This window comes from Alexandromys fortis, unplaced genomic scaffold (assembly GCF_014885135.2).
Source record: "Alexandromys fortis isolate MF-2015 unplaced genomic scaffold, M_Fortis_MF-2015_v1.1 scaffold_165, whole genome shotgun sequence".
NCBI classification, from domain to species: domain Eukaryota; kingdom Metazoa; phylum Chordata; class Mammalia; order Rodentia; family Cricetidae; genus Alexandromys; species Alexandromys fortis.
In genome coordinates, this window is record NW_026068038.1 from 3,147,144 (window position 1) to 3,160,515 (window position 13,372).

Below are 13,372 nucleotides of genomic sequence, written 5' to 3' on the forward strand. Positions count from 1 at the left end.
TTTTGGTTTTTCGAGACAGGGTTTCTCTGTGGCTTTGGAGCCTGTCCTGGAACTAGCTCTGTAGACCAGGCTGGTCTCGAACTCACAGAGATCCACCTGCCTCTGCCTCCCGAGTGCTGGGATTAAAGGCGAGTGCTGGGATTAAAGGCGTGCGCCACCATCGCCCGGCTATGTATACAATATTCTGTCTGTATGCCTGAAGGCCAGAAGAGGGCGCCACACCTCTTTTACAGATGGTTGTGAGCCACCATGTGGTTGCTGGGAATTGAACTCAGGACCTTTGGAAGAGCAGGCAATGCTTTTAACCACTGAGCCATCTCTCCAGCCCTGTGAATCTCTAGAAGCTAGAGATTAAACCTGGGCCTCTGGAAGAATAGCTAGTGCTCTTTTCTCTTTCTCTTTTTCTTTTCTTTTTTTGTTTGTCTGTCTATTTTTTTTTGTTTTTCGAGACAGGGTTTCTCTGTGGCTTTGGAGCCTGTCCTGGAACTAGCTCTGTAGACCAGGTAGACCAGGCTGGTCTCGAACTCACAGAGATCCACCTGCCTCTGCCTCCCGAGTGCTGGGATTGTTTTGTTTTTCAACACAAGTTTTCTCTATAGCTTTGGAGCCTGTCCTGGAATTCGCTGGCCTCAAACTCACAAAGATTCACCTATCCCTGCCTCCCCAGTGCTGGGATTAAAGGTGAGCGCCACCACCGCCCAGCTAGCTAGTGCTCTTAAACTCTGAGCCATTGCTCTAGCCTCTGGAGTTGTGATTCTTATAGTCTGATATTCCGTGCATCTGGGAAGTGTGCTCATATCTGAATATACACACATCTGGACATGTGCACATGTGAACACACATGTGAACTCATTCATACCTGTATGAGTCACAGCACACTGGTCCCAGCTCCTGGTGATACCTCTGCTTCCAAATTAGCTCAGGGTCCCTTGCCCCCACCACACGCCGCAGCCCCTTCTCTGATGGGGGAGTTGACTCCTCACGCCTATATTTCCTTACCTGTGTGCCAGAGAACACTCCCAGAGCACGGGATTGGGAATCTGAGTCCCATGACCAAGAACTTGCTGGAAGCATTGTCCTTGGCTTCAGTCCCGGGGCCAGTACTATGCTGAAATCACCCAGCCAGGGGTTCCTGTCTGTATAAGGCAGGCCTGAAGCAGGGCATCCAGCAAATGACATCACCCATGAGCAAGCCAAGACCCGAGACACAGGATCCCCAGAGCCCTGTCCTCTCCCCCTGACCCACTCCACTGCCTCAGCTTTCTTACCTCTGTTCTGGAGGAAGGGTCAGACCAAATAAATCTCTTCTGAGGGAAAAGCAGGCGACAGGTGAAGAGGACCCACCCCCCAGTAGCACCTTCCCAGTGGCCACCACTTCTCTACAGGCAGGACCTCGGAGGATGCTGGGTACCTGCTTGGATCTGTACCCACGTGTTTGTGTATCCTTCACCTGGGCAGGTGTGACCCCCAGGGCTCGAGGCTGTCTGAGGATCCCAGTGGCTTTACTACTCCGACCGGGTACATTAGCTCCACTTGCTACCTGGCATCTGGTAGAAGACCCACCCGTTGGTTCTCCACTGAAATGCTCCTGCAGTGGTCAGCCTTGTATAGGCAAGACAGTGGGAGAGCCCTTGACTGGAGGCTGCCATACACCGTCAGCCCCAGTGACACAGGCAGTCGAGAAAGCAGGCTCTCTACCCACTCTGTGCTCACAGCGTCAGACCTAGGGAGTCTGTGCACACCGGGAGCACTCCGCTCCAACTGGTGCCCCACCCCACCTGCCCCCATGGTGGTGGACCACATTCTCCCCTGTCCTCCCTAGGCACCTTCGTAACCAGGGCTGAGGCCACGGATGCCGATGATCCAGAGACAGACAATGCTGCTCTCAGGTTCTCTATCCTGGAGCAGGGCACCCCTGAGTTCTTCAGCATTGACGAGCATACTGGAGAGATCCGCACGGTGCAAGTGGGGCTGGACCGTGAGGTGAGGCAGCCCCAGGGACAAGGAAGGCCCTGTTCCCCACAGCCGATCCCCTCAAGCCTCAGGGCTCCTCACAGGGCAACGCCTTCCCACCTCTCAGCTTATGTTGTGATTATTACTCTTACCCTGATCCTTCTTTGATCATGTTCTAACCCTCTGGGCCAGTCACTTATGCCTAAAGACACCTCTGAGGCTTGCCTGTGCGGCTGCACCAGGGTATTCCTGCTCCAGCCACTGATGCGGCTCCCTCTGCTTACTGTTGTCCCTAACATCTGACTTTTCTGGTACCACAGCTGACCTCTTGTTCACTCACAGGCTGAGGCAGGGGCAGACCCTGTAAGGGGCAAGCTGTAGGCGGCTCAGCTGCCGTCCTAGAATGGTTGTCTCTAGGTATCACATCTGAGTTCATGTCACGTTGTCCCCCAGGTGGTCGCTGTGTATAACCTGACCCTGCAGGTGGCAGACATGTCGGGAGATGGCCTCACTGCCACAGCCTTGGCTGTCATCTCTGTGGATGACATCAATGACAATGCCCCTGAGTTCACCAAGGACGAGGTGAAGACGGATGGTTTCAGGGCTGGGGGAAGGGCAGTGCATGAGTAGGGGGCCTGAAATAGAGGGGCCCCAGGAACACAGATTACAGATTACATGTGAGGTTCCGTAGAGAGAAGCAGCTACACAGTGCCCTCAGGGTCCTCAGCCCAGAGAAAGTCTCCGGGCCCCTTGCTGTGTGAGGAGGATAGTTGGTCCCGTATCCAGGAACAGCAGGCTGGATCGGGAGCTCGGGGAAAAGACAGACCTGTGAAATGTCCTGTACTGTGCAGCGTAGTTAGGCCCGAAGCAAGGACAGGCACCCTGGGTCACAGGGCCGGGCACTCTGACGATTCCCGTTCCCAATCTGCCAATCTGGTGAGTAACTGGGGCTGGGCTCTCCCAGTTCTTCATGGAGGCTGCAGAAGCTGTCGCTGGAGTGGATGTGGGACGGCTCGAGGTGGAGGACAGAGACCTGCCTGGGTCCCCTAACTGGGTGGCCAAGTTCACCATCCTGGAGGGTGATCCCGATGGGCAGTTCAAGATCTACACAGACCCCAGGACCAATGAAGGTGTGCTGTCTGTGGTCAAGGTGAGCTGTGCCGCTGTCATGGGTATTCCCCTCAGCTAGAGTCTGCCACAGGCATCTTCCTGCAGCCTGCCCTGGGTTCCTCACTGGTAGAAAGGTGCTGGCTAACCTACCAGTTCGCTAGGTTAGGTCAGGGCACAGGATGGACTAGGTGCTGACTATGGGTCTCCGGCCAGACTGGGCAGTAGGAGGCACCCACAAAATGCCATTACTGCAGCCTTCTCCTTCCTTATTAGTTAGGTTCACATTTTTAAGCAAACTTATGCACCAGCATGAGTCCGGTTCCTACCGAGAAGCAGGTATAAATATAATAGAGGCACAGGCAGTCGCACGTGTAGACACAGATGCATTTGGATGCTGGTGTGTTTGAAGATTTGTTGGAAGAAACTGGTGAGACAATTTGAGGCAGACTGGAACTCTTAAGGGAGAATTTCTTGCTGCTCTTAAAACCTGCAGAGTGGAGGACCTCTGTGAGCCAGGATGGCCCCCTGCTTAGTATCAGCTGGCTTATCCACCTCATAACTACATACAAAAACTGTAGTCCAACAAAATCAAATCTTGAAAAAATAAATTTAGTGCTAAAAATAAATAATTTGAAAAAAAAACTGTAGTCATTGAGTAACACATGAAACTGCCATTCCACACCCAGCAAATTCATACCTATTAATATTTGAGCCGTGCATAATTTTTATTGTGCCAAGATTTAAAGGGGGTGGGGAGGAAAACTGGGCTCTTGGGACAGGTCCAGGGACAGAGTCTTTAGAACAGACATCTTGGCACTTGGATTTCAGCTGTGTCTGCCCTCCTCCCACAGCCCCTGGACTATGAAAGCCGTGAGCAATATGAGCTCAGAGTGTCTGTGCAGAATGAGGCCCCACTGCAGGCAGCTGCCCCTCGGGCCCGGCGGGGCCAGACCAGGGTCAGTGTGTGGGTTCAGGACATCAATGAGGCTCCAGTGTTTCCAGAGAACCCACTGAGGACGGGCATAGCCGAAGGAGCACCCCCAGGCACCTCCGTGGCCACCTTCTCTGCCAGAGACCCTGATACACAGCAGCTGCAGAGAATCAGGTGGGGTGCCCTGAGGTGTTGGGGGTCGGGGAGAGGGATCAGTGGTCCCATTCCTGTGGTGGGTACATCTGGATTCTGAGGGTGAAAGAGAATTGGTGGGGGGCTATGTGGTATTAAGTCCCTCGGATACCTATATGTGCATGTGGATTGACCACATCCCACAGGGCAGAGCTGGGCTCCAGTAAGGACGCGTGGTCCAAGACTGGTCTTAGCCAGTCTCTGACTGCCGACCTATCCATTTACGTGGGCCCTTGTTTCCGCGAGAGCTCCTGATGCTGTAAGTTCACCGCCAGTCTCGAGTCTGACACAGTGTCTCCATGGTGCCAGGTTCTAAACAGGGTGAAATGCAGACTGCCCGTTGCCGAGGGGCACTGGGCAGGAGCATGCCTCGTGTGCAGCTAGGCCAGATAACCAGCTTCGGAAGTTGGTGGCTGGCAACATGGCTCAGTGGGTTAAGGTGCTTGCCACCCAGCCTGACCACATAGGTTCATTTCCTGGAACCGACCTGGTGAGGGGAGAGACCCAGTTCCCACACATCGCCCCTTTACTTCTCGTGTGTCATGGTGCTCACGCAGGTGCACACACATGCAAAAAAAAAAATAATGTGAAAATGTTTAAAATATAAAGTGGAATAAAAAAGAAAAGTTAGCTCAGGGCTGGGTAGCCACTGTGCCTGTCAGACACACATGGGTGTGTATGTGATAATCAGGGTATACATGATATGTGGCCCCATAGCTGGGTGTGTTGGGTGGGCCTCATCCCACTTCTCCCCTCTCCACCAACAGCTACTCCAAGGACTATGACCCAGAAGACTGGCTGCAAGTGGACAGGGCCACGGGCAGGATTCAGACCCAGCGAGTACTGAGCCCTGCTTCACCCTTTCTGAAGGACGGCTGGTACAGGGCCATCATTCTGGCCCTGGACAATGGTGAGGGAAGCCCCTGCCCTGGGTGGCATCTCTGTCCCACAGCCCAGCACTTTCCTCTGTGGGCTGACAGGGTAGCTTATGAGCTATCCCTTCCTTCCAGCCATACCACCCAGCACAGCCACGGGCACCCTGTCCATTGAGATCTTAGAAGTCAATGACCATGCCCCTGCACTGGCCCCTCCTCCATCCGGCAGTCTGTGCAGTGAACCAGACCAGGGCCCTGGCCTCCTCCTTGGTGCCACGGATGAAGACCTGCCTCCGCATGGGGCCCCTTTCCATTTCCAGTTGAACCCTAGGGTCCCAGATCTTGGCCGGAACTGGAGCATCAGCCAGATTAACGGTGCGTTGCCCCATAACCCTGGGACCTAGGAGATAAGCCAGCCAACAGAATGTATCGCTGTGACTACATCCTTGGGCGGGGCCGGGTTTATTTTCCACAGTACTCAATGGGTTGTGGGGAAACCAGCACCCAGTGACTCTGCTACTCTCTGGGCGAGAGCGGGGTTATTGCGGAGCTTCTGCTGACTGCTGCACCTTCTGCAGTGAGCCATGCACGCTTGAGGCTCCGACATCAGGTCTCTGAGGGCCTGTACCGCCTGAGCTTGCTGCTCCAGGACTCCGGGGAGCCACCCCAGCAGCGAGAGCAAACGCTGAACGTTACCGTGTGTCGCTGTGGGACTGATGGCACTTGCCTGCCTGGGGCTGCTGCACTGCTAGCAGGAGGTGTAGGCGTCAGCCTGGGTGCACTGGTCATTGTGCTTGCCAGCACTGTGGTCCTGCTCGGTGAGTGCAGGTCCTTGGTCCTGCCCTCCCTCCTGGATCCCTTCCCCACCCCAAGTCCTCTAAGCGCCCACACCGCAGCCAGTCTCTCCTGCTTCCATAGTTCTCATCTTACTTGCTGCACTCCGCACACGGTTCCGGGGACAGTCACGTGACAAGAGTCTGTTGCATGGGCTACAAGAGGACCTTCGGGACAACATCCTTAACTACGACGAGCAAGGAGGAGGGGAGGAGGACCAGGTAAGGAGACCGAAGTGATGGTTTAGACACACGGATCCGTGGAAAGGAGCCCCTAGAATGCCCACCAGCCTCCTAGAAGGTCCCTACTCTGTCTGAACTTAACTGCTTACTGGCCTACAGGATGCTTATGACATAAACCAGCTGCGCCACCCAGTGGAACCAAGGGCCACCAGCCGCTCTCTGGGCAGGCCACCCTTGCGCCGGGATGCCCCCTTCAGCTACATGCCACAGCCACATCGAGTGCTCCCAACCAGCCCATCTGACATTGCCAACTTTATCAGTGATGTAGGTGCCCTGGGGTTGATTACATAGTGGGCACATGCACACTTGTGTGCATACATGCGCACAGACACACCCATGTCCGCACCCTGCTTCCAGACCTCATGCTGTAGGATGTCAGGGGGTAAGCTCACCAGCAGGACCCTGGCTGAGCCTTAGGAAAGCAGGAGAGGGTGGGTGAGCGGGTTGGTCTGGCGCCTTTCAAACACTGTGGGTTGGAGCGGGACATGACCAGCCAACACTGGCCGTGACACCCGTTTCCCGTCGCTCTGTGAGGCACACATACCCTTGCATGTTGCATGACCTCTCTCCTTATGTTTGCTATGATGAGGTGTGGGCAGCACGTGCATTGCGGCCATCTGGGCAAAGCATCAGTTTGAACACTGCATGGATGAGTACTGTCTACACAAAAGATGATCAGAGTGCGGGGTGGACAGCAAGGTTGGGCCACGCAGGGAATGTCCTGCCCACACCGCCCAGAGAAAGCTCCCAGCAGATCAGGGGTATCCTTGGGGGTGGTAAGCCTGGTGCAGGTACTGGTTACAAGATGACGGGGTGGCAATGGAGATACTGCCTCTGGAGGAGGCCAGATGCTTTTTTTCTCTGTAGCTTTGGAGCCTGACCTAGAACTTGCTCCGTAGACGAGGCTGGTCTCAAACTCACAGAGATCCACCTACCTCTGCCTCCCAAGTGCTGGGATTAAAGGCATGCACCACCACCTCCCCCGGCTTTGAGGCCAGATGCTTAAGGAAGGGCTCCTGATAGGCTAGGGATGGAGGAACACCTATGACAAGGAGATAGCTTCTCTCCATGCTGATGGGGAAAGGCTGGAGGTAGCAGAACCTTACTTGCTAGCCCAATAGGTACTGGGAGATATTCTGCATCTGCCCCACCCCGCTTAAGAGAGGTTCTCATCTGGTGCAGTACCCAGGGCAGATTTAGCCTTGGCTAAGACTGAGCACAAGAAGGCTCCTGGCTTGCCTCTTGAGGTCTATGTGGCTTTCCCACAGGGCTTGGAGGCTGCGGACAGTGACCCCAGCGTGCCTCCCTATGACACAGCTCTCATCTATGACTACGAGGGAGATGGCTCTGTGGCAGGGACCCTGAGTTCCATCCTGACCAGCCTGGGAGATGAGGACCAGGACTATGACTACCTCCGTGACTGGGGCCCCCGCTTTGCCCGGCTGGCAGACATGTATGGGCATCAATGAGAAGCAGAGTCAAGAGCAGATGTATTGTCTGTCTGGACATGGCCACTCTGTCATAACCACATGCTGGGGTGACATCTGTTGGGGTCCTGCCTCAACAGGGTTCACATGTTACAGGGTAGGGGCGTGTGGATTAGAAAACTAGATAGGAGGAACAGAGAGACGAAAAAATACAGAGATATAGGATAGAACCAGGAGGGAAATCCAGTAAATATTGAATTCATCTGCATTTATTTTCTATATGCTTATATACTCCAATCCCAAAAGTGGGGGAGAAGGCAAACGATTGCTTTAACATGACACAAAGAATAAACAGAGCAATTACTTGCTTCAATACTTACTTGAAACATCAGGTATTCTGTTGTTTAGGCAGGACATACAGTGACTACACCTTAGATCAAGCATCATATAGGCAGCCGCTCCCTGAGTCAAACCTCCTGTTACAGCCTTAAAGGAGCAGGAATAGGCTTAAATTCTCTGAACTTTGTTGGTCAGGGTAGAGTGGATCCACCTCTGTGGACCACCTTAATATGCAAAACACCAAATAAGCACACCCTAGGTCAGGGTATCTTGTTTGTAGCCACTTCTGAAGTCGGATTTCTTGTCAATAACTTTGAAAGAGCAAGACAGGCTTAAACTCTGACCTTCAGTCGAGGTGGAGCAGCAGGGCCCACATATTCTTCCGTTTTTAATTTATTTAATAAAGCCTGTGCTTCTGCTACAGGACAGACGACTCTGCCTGGCTTAGGCATCTTCTTCTGCTCTCCAGAATTACCTGTCATTGGTACATATGTCGCACACACCCTGTCTAGGTTGCCTGGGTGGAGAAAGATCTTATCCATCATTGACTACCATAATCTGCTAACAAAGGGTTAAGGGAGAGTGCCTCTCTGGGTGCTGTGCACCTTTGAGCCAACTTTCTGTCAAGAGAGTTAATCATATGTCAGCAGATAATGCTTTGTGATATACCTGCTCCAAGGGACACAATATCTCCTAATAAAGGTGTGGAGGATGACCAAGATGGAATAGCCTTTTAAAATTGGTCAAAACTGTTTCTAGCTGCATCAAACTCCAAATTTGTCTCATGAAACATATCAAATCTATGAACTTTTTGGCATCATGTCAGATTTTTCTCAAACTCTAACTTTTTTTTTTTTTAACCACTAACACCTTCATAGTGAACTAAAGCAGTTACAAACATCAACAGGTCAATACCATGATTCTGTTATGGCAATTAACAATAAATACACATTTTGTCAAATCACAGTTCTCTTAAATCAATTCCAATCAAAGGACAAGAAGAGGTTTCTGTGATGGGTGAGCTGTGAGTCTTTTTCCTCTCCTAGGAATTGCATTGCTGCTTTTAACTTTCAAAGACAAGTCTGTGTAACGGCGTAAGCGAATGCAGACAGATTGTCAAAATATAGACAGCTTTAATGGAGGAATAGACTTACAGAACCACCGTTCCCGCGGAGACCAGGAAAGCAGAAGCAAGCGCTGGGAGCACATCGCCAAATTTATAGGAAAACTTTAGCCTGAGGCGAACACGCCCCCTAAGGGGTGGGACTTATCCCTACAAGTCTGAACTGTCCTAGTCTCTGAGTAGCAGCAAAATCTTTTATGTCATTCCTCTCTCTCTGAAGAGGGGTTCAGTCACTCTTTGCTTCCATAATAGTGTTCCATTGGTTTAAAAGTCTCTCCCCCACCCCCAGGGGAAATTTTCTAAGGTCTCAGTTTTCAGATCTTTTATTTCAATCAGCAGATTATTGTACACCATACTGGCAAAAATGAGTTCTGTGTCCCAAGATATAGTATGAATAAATTGCCAAATATTCAGTAAGTGTTCCTGGGCCAGCTCCAAGGTAAATAGGACTCACCGAGTCCAGTAGGTCCACCAAGAAGATGGGAATCACCAGCCATCATCACCATCTTCCTTCCCTTCTCCAGCTGCAGCATGGTGACAGAAGAGGGTCAGGAATGCAGGTTCAGAGATCTCACCCCACACCAGCGGCTATGATGTCAATAGGGCTGGCATCCTTTGGCTGTGAATACCAAACCAGACATGTCATGCCTCATTCTCCTCCTGTGAAAAAATATAGACGTGCCCTCTACCCCATATTAAAACAGGGTCGGGTCCTTTCCATAATCAAGTGCAAGGGTCTTTCCATTTCGCTTTAGCGATGGTCACTCTGGGTCCGTCATGCCAGAATCTGTCCGTGGCAGATTTCTCACAGGTATTCACATTCAGGAAGTTTAGAGTAAAAAGGGCCCGGTTTAAGGCGTTGTGTGACGACTGAAGGTATAACTCCTCCGTCTTTATCGTTTGAAGTTGAGTTTCTTAAGGAGCCATGGGCACGCTCCATGATTCCTTGTCCTTGAGGATTATAAGGACTGCCTGTTTTATGTTTGATATTGCATTGGGAACAAAACTGCTGAAATGCTTTGTCGTGTATCCGAATCCATTATCCATCTTTATAAATTTAGGGATTCCCATCTATAAAAAACATTGTAAGCAATGAGTTATCACATGTTTAGTGGCTGTTTTAGTCTGTGCAGAGGCCATTAAGAAACTTGAATATGTATTGATTGTTACATGCACGTATCTTAATTTGCCACAGTTTGCAATTTGAGTGACATGCATTTGTCATAAACGATTAGCAAGCAGCCTCGAGGATTTACTCCTGATGAGGTACAGGTAAACACTGTGAGCACATGTCACATTGCTTAACAAACTGACGAGTATTTTTCTTTGTCGTTTTTTAACACTTGTACTGTTTTGATGATGTAAAGCCTCTGTATGAAAGCAGGAGTCTAAGGAGTGGGTGGGAATAACACACTATTCAGCAGACCGTGGATGACTGGTGCACTCTCACCACAGCGTCCCTTGCCTCATTAGCCTCAGGAGGGACCTCCAGGCCTTGCTCGGCATGGTTGGTGGGAGGGGCAGCAAGCACAGACCTGGTGAGTTCAGAGTGAGTGTGTGCATGTGTGTGTGTACATGGGTGAGGGGCAGGAGCGAGGTCCCCTCCAACCCCCAGATCCAGACAAAAAGAGGACTGAATTCTACAGCTCTCCTTATCCTAGGGGTCTGACCAGAGCAGAGACCAAGCACTGCTCACTTTCCGTGCTTACACTGATTCCTGGGGTGTGTGTGTGCGTGTGTGTGTGTGTGTGTGTGTGTGTGTGTGTGTGTGTTTGTAACACCTGCGCTAGGCATTTGAAATGCTCAACTATATCCTTTGTCTCAGTTTATAGGATGCGACTGTGCAACTGGAAATGTGGCCAGATAGGGGAGTGATGGATGAAGTGGGTATCCTTCAGTGGCTGGGATGGACCCCAGCTGTGACTCTGCAGCCCCAGTAGGAGTCAGTGCAGGAGGGAAGCAAAGGCCATGTGTTTTCTGTGCCTGTTGGTGAGAGGTGTCCCCTTGGGACAGGGCACTAGAGTACAGCTGGTGGCTTAGATGACGCACTACAACCTGAGTGTAACTGTAAGTGTAATCCTAGGGCCTCAGTTTCCATGTCTTAGTTACTGTGCAAATTACTGTGAAGATGGGCTGGAGAGATGGCACAGAGGACCCCAGTTCAATTCCCAGCACCCACATGGCAGCTCGTAAGTGATTGTAAATCCAGATCCAGGGCAATCTGACACCTTCACACCATTGCACATAAAATAAAGTTAAATACATCATAAAAAAAAACGACCTTGAAGAGACATGGCCAAGTAAGCTTATAAAACCACCAAACCAATGTGTCTTAACTGGGGGCTTTCTTGGCTGGGCAGTGGTGGCACACACCTTTGATCTCATCACTTGGGAAACAGAGGCAGATGAACCTCTGTGAATTTGAGGCCAGCTCTGGTCTACAGAGCTAATTTCAGGACAGCTAGGACTACACAGTGAAATCCTATCTCAAAGGAAACAAACAAACAAAAACAAAAAAACAAAAAACAAACAGAAAACCAAAGCAACAACCCCAAAGCTCACCCCAGTGACACACCTTCTTCAACAAAGCCAGACCTCTTAATCCTTCCTAACCAGTTTACAAACTGGGCACCAGACATTCAGATATATGAGCTATGGGGCCTCCTTATTCAAACCACCACATTCTCCACGTGTATGCACGCTGTATATGGGAGTTTTGCTTGCCTGTTTAATCCTTGTGTGTTATAGTTTTGGTTGTGAGCCTAACGGCTGAGCCATCTCTCCCCAGCCTGCTATTTGTGTGCTATTTCAAGAGCAACCCCAGAAACCAGGTGGGGCTGGACTCAGAGCTTTTCTGTTCTGGACGCCAATGTCTTTGACCCGGGTCTCCCGCCTCTCTTTTCTGGGTTTCTGCTATGCCAGAGTTCACACTAAAGCCCAGTCACTTGTGAGAGTAGACAGTGCGTGAATGGTCCTTGTACAGAAGGGTGGGGGCCAGCTGGGGCAGGTTTCAGTGCCCTCTGGCAGATCTCACAGAGATGTGGCCATTTCCCAAATTCCACCCAGCCCAAGGCTGTGAGATTAAGTCTGCCAAAGGGGACAGTAGGTAAAACAGGTAGATATCAGCCGGGTAGGGGAGTAATGAAGGTGGCTTGAAAGGCCCACCTATCCCTCTCCATTTCTTCACCAAACTTTGAGCTACTTCTGGCACACACTTACAGTCCGGTGCCTTAGCATCTCATGGACAATTCCCGTTTGTCTGCACCTAACCTGAACTACCAGGTCCTTCCATCAAAGACACCTCCTAGCCTCCTGTCATGGAATTCTAGCACCAGCCCAAATGCACACAGTATGGCATCCAGGCCCTTACTAACCCCACCTACCTACTGTTACCATGTGTTTTAAATCTTCCTTCCCAGGCCCACCAATCTGCCATCCCTAGACCTGATGGGAGAGTGAGCCCGTCCACCCAAGAGCAGCCTGAACAAAACAGGAGGGCCGCATGAGAAGCCTAGCATGACACCCCACCAGACAGAGGGCGGAGACCCAGGGGACCATGGGGAAGACAGCAGTCCACTGTTCTAGGACAGGTGTCTTGGGTTGACCAAACTCTGCCGCAGGACAGGGTGGCACAGTGTAGGGAGTGAGCAACAGAGGCTCAGCCTTTTCGCTAGCCCCAGCGCCACAGGGAGCGGCCACCAGAAGTCCAACAAGGCTGAGCCGAGAAGAGTCAACCCGCAGGGACGCCAAATCCCAGCGCACCGGCCGAACGGTGGGCGGGCCACACACAGAGGAAACCTGCTGAGGGCGGGGCCCGTGTCCAGGAAGCGTGGAGGTCCCGAGGGGGAGGGGCCGGTCCTGGCGAACAAACTCAGGTGTCTGCGGGTGAAACTCCCTGGTGCTCCTTGCTGGGCTTGAGTCCAGATATGACTGCCAGGCCAGGCCTTCTCGCCGAGGCGTCCCAGCAGCTGAGCACGTGCGGCTCTGGGTGGAAGGTTCGTCCCTCGGGTCTTAAGGTCTTGAGGCCTCAGTCGCCGCAGGCAGCGTCACTGTGCTGGGGCGGCGCCAGGTTTGCTCTGCGCGGTACCGGCTGGTCTCGAGCTCTTCGGCTGCAGCAGGTTAGCATTCTATGAGTTTCTCCTTGATTCGTTTTTTGTTTTGTTTTGTTTGCTTGTTTGTTTTGCGCTATGGATGGGCTTTGCTTTATCATAAACTAATTGACAAGTTTTTGTATCGAGCATATATATTTACTGGTTTTTTTTTTTTCTCTCTGTGTAACCTTGGCTGTCCTGGATCTCTCTCTCTCTCTCTCTCTCTCTCTCTCTCTCTCTCTCTCTCTCTCTCTC

The 13,372-nt window shown here is 51.6% G+C and overlaps 1 protein-coding gene across 1 annotated transcript in view; it reads left to right on the forward strand.

Annotated features, from left to right (window-relative positions):
• Positions 1-8,748, forward strand: part of Cdh15 (cadherin 15) — a 20,352-nt gene extending 11,604 nt beyond the window's left edge. The window contains exons 5-14 of the mRNA XM_050165267.1: positions 1,823-1,983; positions 2,407-2,535; positions 2,918-3,103; positions 3,915-4,168; positions 4,954-5,096; positions 5,197-5,436; positions 5,640-5,879; positions 5,980-6,116; positions 6,237-6,401; positions 7,406-8,748. Coding sequence (XP_050021224.1) covers positions 1,823-1,983; positions 2,407-2,535; positions 2,918-3,103; positions 3,915-4,168; positions 4,954-5,096; positions 5,197-5,436; positions 5,640-5,879; positions 5,980-6,116; positions 6,237-6,401; positions 7,406-7,606 — 1,856 coding nt within the window. The 3' untranslated portion in view covers positions 7,607-8,748. The remainder of the gene's footprint in view (positions 1-1,822; positions 1,984-2,406; positions 2,536-2,917; positions 3,104-3,914; positions 4,169-4,953; positions 5,097-5,196; positions 5,437-5,639; positions 5,880-5,979; positions 6,117-6,236; positions 6,402-7,405) is intronic.
• The last annotated feature ends 4,624 nt before the right edge of the window (positions 8,749-13,372 follow it).